The sequence below is a fragment of the Dendrobium catenatum genome, unplaced genomic scaffold (assembly GCF_001605985.2).
Source record: "Dendrobium catenatum unplaced genomic scaffold, ASM160598v2 fragScaff_scaffold_216, whole genome shotgun sequence".
NCBI lineage: Eukaryota > Viridiplantae > Streptophyta > Magnoliopsida > Asparagales > Orchidaceae > Dendrobium > Dendrobium catenatum.
In genome coordinates, this window is record NW_021318678.1 from 38,265 (window position 1) to 52,989 (window position 14,725).

General features: G+C 38.3%; 1 protein-coding gene across 1 annotated transcript; it reads right to left on the minus strand.

The window, feature by feature from the left end:
* Positions 1-950: 950 nt before the first annotated feature.
* On the minus strand, positions 951-9,620 carry LOC110093119. Its single transcript, XM_020817909.2, has 2 exons — positions 9,277-9,620; positions 951-2,459 (listed from the first exon to the last, which is right to left on the minus strand). Exons 1-2 carry the CDS (start codon positions 9,537-9,539, stop codon positions 1,166-1,168), a joined length of 1,557 nt encoding a protein of 518 aa, XP_020673568.1. The 5' UTR covers positions 9,540-9,620; the 3' UTR covers positions 951-1,165.
* Between the last annotated feature and the right edge of the window lie 5,105 nt (positions 9,621-14,725).

The following is a 14,725-nucleotide window of genomic DNA, read 5'->3' on the forward strand; positions in this document are numbered from 1 at the left end:
ATATCATAATAATAGGTCAAAGGGATCTTAACAATTGATGTGCTTACACATCTACTACATGATCATGATATTTGTGAAATGCCTAAACAAATATTGTTTATTTAGATAACCCAAATAATATTTCTAAGATAACATAAAAAATTAGATATTAAATGCTTGTCAAAGTTATATTTCACTCACTCAGACAAGATGCAGTGCCTAAATGACTAGAATGATCTAGACATCTAAAAACTTTCCGAGCAAATTTTTCTTACTTGAAGGACGATATGATATAATATGAGTAAAATTTGCTTTTTAAAAAAAATTTATGTACTAAAAATTTTCTTTAAGAAGTAGTAAGAAAATCATCCCAAACGAAACCTTAATCATGAAAAAGTTCTAAACCGATTTAGTTAATATAGAATATTATATAAATAATCTAAGATGATTTGTCCTCTTCTTACAGTTGTCAAATATAGTTAAGCATTCTACAATTTGTTCAGATTTTATTATTCTTCTTATAATTACTAGATCATCAAACAGTATCCCTTCAACTTTCAGTTTCTCTAAGCTATAACTCAATGATTACAAAACGCCTCAAATATGAGGTTCATTATTCTGTACGGACGCCGAACGCCGTCCGTGACCAGCAAGAATGTGTCATCTCACCCCTTCGCTCGGTCTCCCAGCTCGGTACCGCGGCTCAGTACCACTGACGTGGCGCATTCTGGTTGATCTATAGACGGTATTCTGCATCCGATCTCCGCATAAAATAATTTCTCTAATGCAGTGCCGTTAACAAGAAAGAGATAGTATAATATGGGAAAAAGACATCACTTCAAACCTACATCACAGTCTTTTTATACCGTGGAATTGAATCCTGCAACCAAATTAATAATGTAGTCGACTTTGAAAACATGGAAACTACAATGAATTGAACATTCTTGAAAATCAATATAAACCGGTAGCTCTTTGGCTATAAGACAGACATTTTCTTGCCTGAACAATTTATTCATGTTACTGCAACTCTGCACATACAGAACCAATACCAATCAAAGATTTGAAAACATAACGAGCAAACAAAAAACAGCCATGCCAGTAGACAATAAAGCAGGTCTGCAATTTATCGATTGCAAGGGTGAAAGAAAAAAGGTACTATTTTTCTTTGTTACCGTTAGGAAAAAACTTAGAACATCCATCTTGGAGAGAGCTGAAGTACATTCTTTCGTGATCTTATGGGTGGCGGATCTGAGCCATTCCTCTTCTTCATGCTTGACGAGACCGTTGGGCTGTAGTACTCACGGCTCTTATGAGTAATATATGACTGTGCTTTCCTCGCTGGTATCATTCTGTGCTGATTCTGTAGCATTTCCCTTCTTTTTGTTGTGTTTCTTTGAGATGATTCCCATCTGCTATAGTTCACACAACTCTGGCTCCTGCCCACTGGATTGAACTTGCTAATTTCTTTGGGAGGACTAGGGATGTTTCTGCTCTCCATAGTTTCAGCTGAGTACATAGTTTCTTCTCCACTGCTGAACCCCTCGCCCTCATTAGGTAGCTCAGAAACCTCCAATGGAGATGAACATGACTGCACCTCACTGCAGCAATCATCTTCCATTGATGGATTTTCTGGTTTCGATTCATATCTAATATTCTCATTCGGTTCTGGAAGTGGTTGCTTTAAGAGCTTTGGCAAGACGATGGATCTTGGAGCTCTTGGAGGGAAATTAATGTCCAAGAGCTGAACTGTGGCAGTTTCCTTCCTCCTAATTGTCCCTGAAGTAATCTTCGGAGATTCATAGATCTCCGGAGTTGAAATACCTTGTCCAATGGCAACCACATTAGCAGAACTGCTTGATCCCAGCTGAAATTTGGATTTTCCAGTTACGTGTGCAGAAGAAGAGATGTTTGCATCTTCCTGATCTTCAGGCTTGAAGATCTGACGCTGACTAAAAGAACAGGAGTGCTCGCTCTTCTGCCCGGTGGACAACAACCGAATCAAGGGCAATTTAGGCTTGCTTAGCTCATCTAAGCTGCCCTCCCAGTGCTGATGTAACCAGTCACAAATGATAGGGATAGGAATTCCAAAAAGCATTGATGAATCCCCCTTGCATGTCAATGACGAGGATGAGGAAGCTGAAGAAGATTTACCAGTCGGAGAAGATGCAAGCTTCATTGGGTCACATATCATCAAGGCAAGATTTCCTTGTGCATCAAAACCAGCAGAGCCCGGGGACCAAGTTCTTCCCTCAGCAAATAGTTTTATAAGATTATCAGTGGCAACCACTACTTTTCCCTCCCCAATGACCAGTTCTTTTTTATCGGTGTAACTTAGCAAATAAACTGCACTGCCAAGACCTAGACTTGGATTGCCACATGTTTTCAGGTAGGAAGGATGATGGCCCTGTGAATTCGGTTTAGTAACTGCAGCATCTAGTCCAACTATTGTGAGATCAAGAACTGAACTCGTGATAAAGAACCTGAAACGTGAAAGAAGAAGAAACAGAGATTACTTGATGCCATGTTCACCCTAAGATCATAAGGATAATGGGTTTTCCCACAATGAATAAAAAGAAAAAACTCTTGTAATTGCAGCCGTTGAGGCGCCTTTCATCTTCTGGAGATCCCATTACATTGCCAATGACACAGATACATGAAAATCATTTGATATCCTTCTATTTCACTTTCATCTTTAGTTCCAATTCTTGAGAAGCTAATTTTCAAATTTCTATATTAAATTGGATCTTCTACATAATGGCATCATTCAAATTTTGCAAAATAAATAACTAAAACTGGTCTCCTTTGTCTTTTAAGAATTTGAGAAACCATCATTGTTAACAAGCCTTTTCACAATAATTCAGAGCAACATAATGAAACCTACTCTGTTAATCCTTCCCATTAAGAACTTCATCAGATTAAATTGCTATTAATTTGAGATTAATAATGGTTACTAATAACAGAATCTGACAATCAAGGACAGGCTCTCCTCCACTCTCAATAACAGAACAAAGCATCTCAAACCCGCAAGTGTCTTGTGATGCGGAGCATCTTTAGACGGTGCACCGGAGGAACATCTTATTCAAGCACTTTTAGTTAGTTAGAATATTCTCTGCCCTTTTACTGTTTTAGACCGTTTGGGCTCAGAGCCACTTTTATCTCCAGGTGTTATTTTTGTTTCTAGGAGGTCTTAGCTGAAAGGTAGTATTAGTAGGAAGAAGCTGTAGGAGGTACTTAGTTTTTGAAGTTACAATCTCTATAGAGTTTATTATCATCTTCTTCTTCTTGTTGTTAAGCTTTTAGTGCAGGTACTACATCATCTTCTGGTATCAGAGCTAAATGGCGGAAGGCAGCAAGCGGGTGGCTCCCGTGGAGGAAAAAAGCTTGGAGGTCCTGTGGGCCGAACACTCTGGGTTAGCCAGGCACACGGAGGAATTGACGGCCAACTTCCGTCGATTCTCCGACGAGGTGCGGCGAGACTTGAGAGATATTCGTGCTATGTTAGAGCGCAATGCCGAACCACGAGGGGGTTTGCCGGCAACCATACCAGCAACTCACAGATGGGGCGGAACGAGAAGGTTACCAAGGTACCACGCACCGGAGACGTTTGCTTCCGATTCGGACGAAGGTTTGGAACAATTCGCGAATCTGGAGTTATCGGAGTCAGAGGAAGAATTGACGGCGCCTCGCCAGAGGAGAGTCCGAGAACAGGATCGTTCAAATGGAGAGTTTAGAGTCAAATTGGACATTCCGTTTTTTGACGGAAAATTGCACATCGAAGACTACCTTGATTGGGAACGATCGGTGGAAACCTTCTTCGAATATATGGAGATTGAACCTGAGAAGCAGGTCAAGTACGTGGCGTGCCGATTAAAGGGCGGGGCTAGCGCTTGGTGGCTGCAGATGATCCAGTCCCGGCGCCGAGAAGGTAAAGGTCCGGTACGCAGTTGGTTCCGTATGAAGCAGCTGCTCCGGGGACACTTTCTTCCTACAGATTATGAACAAATGCTCTATATGCAATACCAACATTGCATACAAGGAAATCGGTCCGTCAATGACTATACCGAAGAATTTTATAGATTGAGTGCCCGAAATAATTTGAATGAGTCGGAAAACCAATTGGTAGCTCGATATGTGGGGGGCCTCAAGGATTCAATTCATGACAAGCTCGAATTGAATACGGTATGGTCACTTTCTCAAGCCGTGAATTATGCAATGAAAATTGAAATGCAGTCCACTCGGCAAAGCAGGAGCAACTATAGCAGGAAGGCTGTGGAGTCCGCAGCAGACTCTAATCGGATGGGTAGTATGAAATCAGCTACTTTCAACAGACAACCCGTCACTAGTCAGGCGAGCCCTTCACAACCATTGGCAATTAACAAACCGGAGGAGGTCAGAGGAATTCCAAAATTCAAAGGGCCAACCAAAGATAATCCGTATGTGAAGCCGTCCACCATCAAGTGCTTTCGGTGTTTCCAACAAGGGCATAAGTCCAATGAATGTCCCTCTCGCGGTCAATTGCAATTGTTAGATGGGGAATTCGAAGAGGGAGAGGATGAGTCCGAGGATAGACAGACCAATCTGGTAGAAGAGGTTGCTGGGGATGAAGGGGAGCCACTGGTGTTTGTTCTACAACGACTTCTACTCGCTCCTAGACAGCCAAATAATTCTCAGAGAAATGCTCTCTTTAAAACCAAATGCACTATCGGTGGAAAGGTATGCAGCCTGTTGATTGATAGTGGTTGTACTGAGAACGTGATATCCAGGTCCGTGGTACAAGCTCTCCAGCTCAAGACAACTAAAAGCTCCAACCCATACAAAATCAGTTGGGTAAAGAGGGGGGTGGAGCTGACCGTATCCGACTTGTGCAGAGTGCAGTTTTCCATTGGAAAATATTACATAAGCGAGGTTCTTTGTGATGTCATAGATATGGATGTTTGCCATGTCATTTTGGGTCGGCCATGGCAATTTGACGTGGGGGAAATTTTCGATGGGAGAGCAAATACTTATACCTTCGACTGGAAGGGGAAGAAGTTACGGTTACTGCCGGATTCCCCAGGCAAAGAAGCCGCTCCTCCCACGGACAAAGCAGCTCTGTTCGTGGTTCCAGGTAATGCATTGCTTAATGCATGGAAAGAGTCATCAGATATTGTGGCTCTTATTGTCAAAGAGCAAGCCACAACCGTAGGCAAGACTGAATTGCCACCAGCTGTGAATCAACTCTTGCAGCAGTATTCAGACGTTTGCCCTCAGGAGCTTCCAGCGGAACTGCCCCCTCTGCGATCCATAAATCACCAAGTTGATTTGCATCCCGGAGCCACTTTACCCAACATCCCTCATTACAAGATGAGTCCCACGGAACACAGAGTTTTGCAGCAAATTGTGGATGACTTGCTCCAAAAACAACTTATACAGCACAGTTTAAGCCCTTGTGCAGTCCCAGCTCTGTTGGTACCAAAAAAAGATGGCAGTTGGCGAATGTGCATTGATAGTCGGGCAATTAACAAGATTACAGTCAAGTTCAGGTTTCCAATGCCGAGATTGGATGAGATGATGGAAAGGCTGGTCGGCTCTCAGATTTTCTCCAAATTGGATCTGCGCAGTGGGTATCACCAGATACGTATTCGTCCTGGGGACGAATGGAAGACAGCCTTTAAGACCCGGGAAGGACTTTATGAATGGCGAGTTATGCCATTTGGATTATGTAATGCTCCCTCAACTTTCATGAGATTAATGAATGAAGTTTTGAAGCCATATTTGAACAAATTTTGTGTAGCCTACTTCGATGACATCCTAATTTTCAGCAAGAGCTTGGGTGAACATTTGGAGCATCTGAAAAGCATACTTGAAACGCTGAGGCAGAACAAACTCTATCCAAATCTTGCAAAATGTGATTTTGCCAGCGAGATAGTGGCATTCCTGGGTTTCAAAATCTCGGCGGAGGGAATTAGCGCCGATCCACGGAAGGTGGCTGCAATTGTGGACTGGCCAAATCCACAATCATTCACAGATATTCGGAGCTTTCACGGACTCGCAAATTTCTACCGAAGATTCATTAAAGATTTCAGCATCATCTTGTCTCCTATCACAGATGTTCTGAAGCAAAAAAACTTTGTGTGGGAAGAAGAACAGCAACGAAGTTTTGCTAGAATCAAAGAAGCCCTGTCCACTGCACCGGTGCTAGCATTGCCAGACTTTGACAAACCTTTTTCCGTTGAAACTGATGCGTCAACTACCGGAATTGGCGCCGTGCTGTCTCAGGATAATAGGCCGGTTGAATTCTTCAGCGAGAAGCTGTGCTCATCCCGACAGCGCTGGTCTGTATACGAGCAGGAGCTATATGCTGTAATTCGGGCACTCAAACAATGGGAGCACTATTTGCTGCACCAGGATTTTGTTTTATGCAGTGACCACAAGGCTTTGCAATACATCAACACTCAAAAAAACATCAATCGGATGCACGCAAGATGGATCTTGTTCCTACAAAAATTCACTTTTGTGTTAAAGCACAAAAGCGGCACACAGAACCGGGTTGCTGACGCTTTGAGCCGTCGGTCTATGCTGATAACTCAGCTAAAGGTTGAATTCGTGGGATTGGAATGTCTGCAAGAATTGTACGCAGAAGACGAAGACTTCAGTGGAAGTTGGCTGAAGTGTATGAACAAAGAACCAGATGAAGATTATTCGATCCGTCACGGATTCCTTTTTAAAGGAAATTTGTTATGCATACCAAAATCATCTTGGAGGCAGCACCTCATCCAAGAGATCCATGGTGGCGGGTTATCAGCCCACGCAGGCAGGGACAAGACTATTTTCCAAATGACGAGCAAGTTCTTCTGGCCCCATTTGAGGAAAGATGTTACTAAATTTGTGGAGAGGTGTTCGGTATGTCAAAATTACAAGGGAGGCGGACAAAACACGGGGTTGTATTTACCATTGCCAGTGCCGGAGTCCATTTGGGAGGACTTAAGTCTAGATTTTGTGCTTGGCCTGCCCCGTACTAAGAAAGGCAATGATTCAATTATGGTGGTGGTGGACAGGTTTTCCAAGATGGCACATTTCATAGCCTGCAAGAAAACCTTCGATGCGTTAAACGTGGCTAAGCTGTTCTTCAGAGAAATCGTGAGGCTTCACGGTTTGCCGCGCAGCTTGACATCCGACCGAGACGTGAAGTTCATCAGCCACTTTTGGCGGGAATTGTGGAAGCGGCTAAACACTAAGCTCCAACTCAGCTCACCATATCACCCTCAAACCGACGGCCAGACAGAAGTGGTGAATCGCACTTTGGGAAATTTGCTGAGATGTATTGTGCAGGACAACACAAAGATGTGGGACGAGGTGCTCGGACAAGCGGAATTCGCATTCAACTCCATGCCTAACCGCTCTACTGGTATGTGCCCATTTAGTATTGTATATACTAAAATGCCAAATTCTACCGTTGATGTCACAGTATTACCCAAGTGCAAAAGTCAAGCGGCTGCAACGTGGATTGATCAGTTTTCGGAATTGATTACTTCTGTCCAACAAAAACTGCTGGAGTCGAATGCCAAATACAAGGAGGATGCAGATGCACATAGGAGGAGGAAGACATTCCAGCCGGGTGAACTGGTGATGGTCCGGTTGAAGAAAGAACGAATGCCACCCGGAACATACTCTAAATTGGGCAAACGCAAGTTTGGACCCTTTCCGGTGCTCAAATGTATCAACGAGAATGCCTACATGGTGGAGCTACCAGCTGAGTTCAATACTCCAAACACATTTAATGTGACCAATCTGTACCCATTCTTTCCCCCAGATGATGGCAACAGTAATCTAGAAGACCCAATGACGGTTCCCGTTGGAGAAGGGGCGAATGATGCGGAGCATCTTTAGACGGTGCACCGGAGGAACATATTATTCAAGCACTTTTAGTTAGTTAGAATATTCTCTGCCCTTTTACTGTTTTAGACCGTTTGGGCTCAGAGCCACTTTTATCTCCAGGTGTTATTTTTGTTTCTAGGAAGTTTAGCCGAAGGTAGTATTAGTAGGGAAAGGCTGTAGGAGGTACTCAGTTTTTTTAAAGTTACAATCTCTATAGAGTTTATTATCATCTTCTTCTTCTTGTTGTTAAGCTTTTAGTGCAGGTACTACATCATCTTGTATCACACACATACACGTGTAGTGTCTAGAACAATCTTTCATACATATATATACTCTACTCATCTGTATACAATTAGCTTTCTGAAGGAATATGTCATATACCTTATCTGTTGTCACTTCTTCAGTTACCACTTCTATGTTAACCATTGCCCTATTTCCTAAACTCTCTTGCATCAGTTTGGACAGTTTGGTTCATTGTAAATATCAATAAAAAAAAGGTAAGAGTTAGATTAGGTGGCATTTCCCTCTGCCTTCAAATATAAGGTTAGGCGTAAAATCCCCTAAAAACTCAAACATAGAGGCTTTGTGTTAACCATGACTTTGTTAATTTTGATAATTACCACATTATGTTCATGAAGGAAAAATACTAATATGTCATAGACAAAGAAAGTAAATGTTTACGCCTAAAGTGTGAATGTGACCACATTATCTTGATCAGTCACAAGTGCATTATATATCAATATTTTTGTTAGGCAAATGTTGTATTTTGGAAAAGCAAAATTACATATCGGATTGAAAATACATATCCGGAAATACATGAAGCTATCCTGATGGCTTCGTTTGATGCAGCTTTCTTAATGCACTCTAAAACAGTTTTTTAATACAAAAATTTCTAGTTCAAGATATATTTGTACTAAAAAACTGTTTTATAAAGCAGTAAAAAATTTGTCCCAACTGAAGCCATAGTTGCAAGATCTACCATGTACTAAATTCTGCATAATGGTAATGTAGAACGGAGGGAATACCAAAATTGAAATCAGAACATGCATGCTACCATTTTCAGGCAATTCTCACATTTTGAGTTGGTCACTCAATAAATAAGGATGATAAAGTGTGAGTAAACACAAATAATCAAAACCTTCAAAAAAAAGTTCATCGCTTCTAAATTGCTGAATTACTCTCCCAATTCAAGTCAATCAATATCAATATCAAATAGATCAGAAGTCTCGGACCTACATTGAACCAAAAGTAACTAGATCTCAATCCATACACTAAAGAAAGGCCTAACATCATTGCCCGTACAAGAAATTGCTACATCTAATGATATCCTTCCTTTTTTCTCACACACTGCCGTTATCATTAGCCATAAAAGCAAAAGGAACGGAGCTAGCCATAATGGAAACATAATTTAGAAAATAGAGATTCGAATAGCACACCGACCTGTAAGGGACGAGGCGAGCTGGAAAGCGTCCCTGATTGAGCTGGATCTCGACGTCCTCCGCCGCCGTGACCGACGCCAGAGTCCCATGGGTGGTGAGTAGGAGGTTTGGGTGGATGAGGAAACCAGTTCCATCTCCTCGACCAGCGCCGGAGGAGATGGAAGCCATAGCCGGTCCTTTGCAAGACAATAGACTTCCCATCAACCTCTCCGTCCGTCCTCCTCCACAAAAGCACCACCCATTTCCCTCCCTCCATACCCCCATCACTGCTCCGGTGGCGGTAACGGAGTATCGTATTGCAGCTCCGCGGATCTCTCTCTCTCGCTCGCTTTCGGCACTGTGCGTTCTGATAAATGAGACGATGCTTTTAAGTTTTATTCGACCACTAAACGTGACCCAAATGATGACAACTTACACGTGGTCCCGCAAGTGAAGACGGGTTCTGCAGGGTGCAAGAATATCATGTGACTTCTTCAATTTATTATTTCCTTGGCGAGTGAACCGAGGTGTGCATGAAACCTTTAATAGTTTGAGCAAATTTAGCCGAGGGTGTATAGTGAGTCACGCCGACTTGTTAGGTTAACTTGAAGTTAAATTTGATGAGTTAATTAGTCAATTTTGAGTCAATCGTAATTAAATTGATTAGCTCTCAAATCCGCTCGTTTTAAAAATATTAATATAAAATACACTTAAAATATATTAGCACTTTATATTTTACATAAAAAAAATTGTTTAACATATTTATGAGTTATATTTCACTTTTTTATATTAACTTACTATTTATTATTTTATTTTTATTTTTTTTTTATTTTCCATCATTTTATTATAGTTGTGCGCTAGAAATTTTGAGGCAGTTGACTGTGTGTTGCATGTCTTAGTAGTATAGAAAGATTCAACATGAATAGATCAAGTAGTAGGACCAAAAAAAATTACGTGAAAATTTCGGAAAGGAAAAAATTGGGAGCCTGATCCAGTTTCAAAATTCACTAAAAAAAAATTATTGTTTTCCTCACTTTTGAAGAAGAGGGAAAGTACAAAAATTTAGTGTTTTTAGATGGATAGTTAATGCCCAACAATAAGGTTTGATTCTCTCAATAGAGAGTATAGAAAGTAGATGTCCACATGCGGATAGATGTATTCAGTAGTAGAGTTAAATCTTGTCAGTTCTCAAGAGAGGGTTGTAACTTCAGATGTTGATAGCCGATGATGATGGTGGTTGTCGGTGGCAATAGTTGGTCATTGTCAGCGGTGGCAATAGCTGAAAAATGCTAGATTGCTCTCATTTGTTCTCTCTCCCTTGGGCTCATTTGGATCCAGAAGGGACTGGTTTTGGTGTTATCAGGTTCGTCTTGTCAAAATGTTCAATTTCACTATAAGTTTGCTAAGATCGAAGTTTGGATTGTCCCAAATTTAACATTAAAAGTTTTCAATTCACTTATGCCTCAAGATTCTTGCCTGATTAATGTGATTTTTGGTGACATATCAATTATAATAATTATTTAAATCATAATTATTTTCTATGTTTTATAAAAAATGAGCCGGCTCGAAGTCTTAGAACAAAGCTTGAACTTGAACTCAAACTTCCTTATTAATCAAGTTGAACCTCTAGTCAATAATGGCTTTCCTCTAATAAATTTTAATACGTAATTAATAGTCTAAGATCCAACACATAAAAAACATAAAATTAAAAGGTTTTGGATACATGATGGATCTGTTGGATCGGATTTTCAGAAGATTTTGACTTATATACATGTTTTGCAGTTGAGCTTTACAAGGACAAGGCTTATTCAATTTTACTATGTATTAATTTGGCTTAGAGTTTGTTTGTTCTTTTAATAAAAAGTTATAGAATAAAAAAGAATATAATGAAAAATACATGCACTGTATTGATTTTTTTTATTTTTTTTTTTTGAGATATTTGATTTAGTATAATATAACTCTAAAAAGTATATTTTTTTGTATTTGGTTTGAAATACAATTAATACAATATAAAAATCAATAACAATGGCGAGCGATCTCAAATGATCGATTGTAGTCACTGACAGCAACGGTGGTTGGTGGCCATGCTAGTTTGCAGTGGGGGTGGTCGGGGCTAGTGTCAATTTTACAGAAGCTGTGTATTTGAAATTCAGTCAAATTAGATAAATTTCAAATGCATTGAAGATAAATTAAAAATGAATTCCTAATTCACTCTCTTAAGCACTTCGCATTTGAAATATAGCCATCCAAATTGTGGAATTTTGAAGATTTTAAAGTGATTGAGCTACCTAACCTTTATTTATGTTATTGGATTGAATCTAATATATTTAAAATTGTTAGTAATATTGTTAACCCCCTTCACAGTTGACTCTTTAACAACTTTTAAATCGTACTAATCTTTGCTAAGGTTAGTGTGCGAATCTCTACTTACTTTGCTCTCCCAAATAATATTTTTATTTCCTTAAAGAAGAACAAATTTGTTCAACCAAAGAGTTGAGAATGAAAATCTTAGCCTTATAAGGCTTGTGATACTTTTACTCATAAAGTCTCTAGTTATCCAAAAATTCAAACTCATAATATTGTAGAGCATTATGAACTCTATTTTATGTACTATTTCTCTATTTTTACGAGCGTCATAGATATGAGAACAGGATGTTTCTTATTTGACTTGTTCCTCTTTAAGGCGTTATCATATATTGGTAAAAGTGAAATTTTTGAACTATTTTATGAGTGCATTGTATACATGCTATACTATTTATTAACTATTTTTTCATAATTTGTGAAATTTCAAATTATAAGATATTAAAATATTTATATAATATAATATTCTATTATTTATTTTCATCTAATTTAATAAAATCCTATATGATATAATTCCTTTTAGTCATATCAATCTCACAAATTGTGAGAGTTTAGAGAGGAGAGAAGGAAAGACAATAGAAAGAGAAGGTTACTTTTCTGAGGTCTTAAGGTTTTGTTTGTGATAGCTTTCTTAGTGTTTTATAAAACAGTTTTTTAGTAAAAAAAAGGAATGAATTATAAAATTTTGTACTAGAAAGTTGTTTTAGAAATCAATAAAAAAGCTATCTCAAACAAAACATTAGAGCAATTTTGTCTATTAGGCCGGTTGAGAAAGTTTTCCTACTCAAGATAAGCTATTATTATCCTTCTATTTATTTTTTCCTCTCACATGAAATTTGATATTTTATTTGCTTAGATTTTATGCAAATCTAGATCTATAAAGATTCTAAGAATTTTTACTAAAACCATAAACCCTATTATTTTATCATACATATAGATTTTATAAATTTTTGTAACATGTTATATTATAATATTCATATATGCTTAATCTATTTATATTTTTTATTTCTTATGATTCTAAGATGTCTATACAAAGAGATCATAGAAACAGGGAAAGTAAGGGTGGAGGTTAAATGTACTTTATATGCTGCTAAGGTATAAGTACTTGTATATTTATATAATTATTTATGTATACGTATGATACACATAAGTAAAGGTTCAAGGGAAAGTTAATGCACAAGGAGCAAAGAAAAATATGAAATTTTCTAAAATGAAAATTTAAAATATTATTTTCTGCCAAGTTATTTTATTTACAATATCTTATTTAAAGAAAGTTGAGGTTTAGGTTGAGTAGATGCTACTAATTCAAGTTGTGACTTTGATTCAAACTTTGTACATTATTATAGCTCTAATCTTTTGGAAATCATAATGCTTTCTATATTTTATTAAGAGAGATTATAACATGATTGTTAAATTGGTCCTTTTTATTGTATAAATAAGTGATGTGAATGAAAATATATTTATGTTTTCATTAAAAAAAAAAATATTTATGTTTTCATTCAATATTTATTTGTTAATATAAAAAGGACTTTGTATTTATAAATATTGAAAAAAAAATCTTCAAAATAGATCTTATGTAATTATTAGACTATTACGTAGGGGTGTCAATTCGAGTCAACGGGTCGGGTTCGGGTCGAACCCGGAACTGACCCGGCACTGTTCGGGTCAACCCGAACCCGACCCGTTTTTAAAAACGGGTCAGGTTTCTGGATCCGAACCCGACCCGATTTGGGTCCGGGTCAACCCGACCCGACACGAATGACCCGGGATTGACCCAAAATTGCTAATTTTCGGGTCAAAAATCGGGTCAAACTCGGGTTTTCGGGTCAAAATCGGGTCAATCTCGAGTTTTTGGTTCAAAAATGATTTTTCGTGTCACTTTCGGGTCAATTTCGGGTTGGCGGGTCAACCCGAACCCGGCCCGATTTTTAAAACTGTTTGATTTCATGAACCCGAACCCGACCCGTTTCGGGTTTGGGTTGACCGAACCCAGATTTTTCTGGGTCGGGTTCGGATCGTGTTTCGTGTCGTGTCAAAAATTGACACCCCTACTATTACAACTTTAGCATGTTGCAACCTATCTTGATATAGTAATTTGCATTAAGCTTGGCCATGATAATTACTTTTTATCACAGAGTAATAGATTTGAAGGAATTAATTTATAGTTAGAGCTATGAAAATGATATATATATATATAGTAGAGATTCATGTAGCTTAAGATTATTTTCCTTTTCTTCCCCTTTTTTATTGTGTTGAGTCATTCCATCTACATGAAACATTTCGATCTTTCAAAATCATATGTAGTTCCTTCTTGAATTTAATTACGATAGTCCATATGAAATTTATAATTTTATAATATGAATCAATTATATAAAAATATTCTTAACTCCCAAGGTGATACATTATTTATAATAATGTATTTGATTTTAAGATTAAAAATATAAAAGTCTATATTAAATTTTTTCCATAAATACAATCCAATTGATTGTTTCACTCCCAAAATTGCAAATACCAAATTGCCCCTAAGATTCACATTTTTTATTTTTGAGGAACTCTCTATAATATAAAAATGAGATTATTTTCATTTATAATGAATTTTAAAGAATATTTAAAAGAAAATGGGAAATATATTTGTGCATGGCCTATATAAACTCAAATATCCTAATGTTTTATCAATTCATTCGGCCGCAGCCCACGAATTTTTATTGCCTCCTCCCACCTGACGCATCTCTACGTTCGGTATACCTTCATAACGCGACATCTGGCAGCAACTTTACCCATTTTGACCCGACGCTAGCCCATATACTTTTCGATATTTTTTTAAATTATTCGGGTTGGGCCGTCGTAATGTATATGAGAAGGGCGGGAAAATGAAAAAGTACGCGGCTTTTACCTATTGTATTAAAACCTTCTATGTATTAAACAATCCCTTTGCTTGTTTGGTAGCAACAACATTGAATTCTTCAACCAGGAATCCTCTAATTGATTCAGGCCAATTGTACTGATTAAACAATTCTGGAGTGTTAAGAAGTTCAAAGATGGAAACTGGTATCCGAAAGTTAGCCATCGGATAAAATATGTTCGATAGCAGGTAAAGTAGGAAGCATTTC

Excerpts from the sequence above, each read along its gene's own strand:
- LOC110093119 (XM_020817909.2), bottom strand. The coding sequence starts at position 9,539 with ATGGGGGTATGGAGGGAGGGAAATGGGTGGTGCTTTTGTGGAGGAGGA. Across the intron at positions 2,460-9,276 it reads GCTCGCCTCGTCCCTTACAG|GTTCTTTATCACGAGTTCAG; the intron begins GTCGGTGTGCTA and ends TTCACGTTTCAG.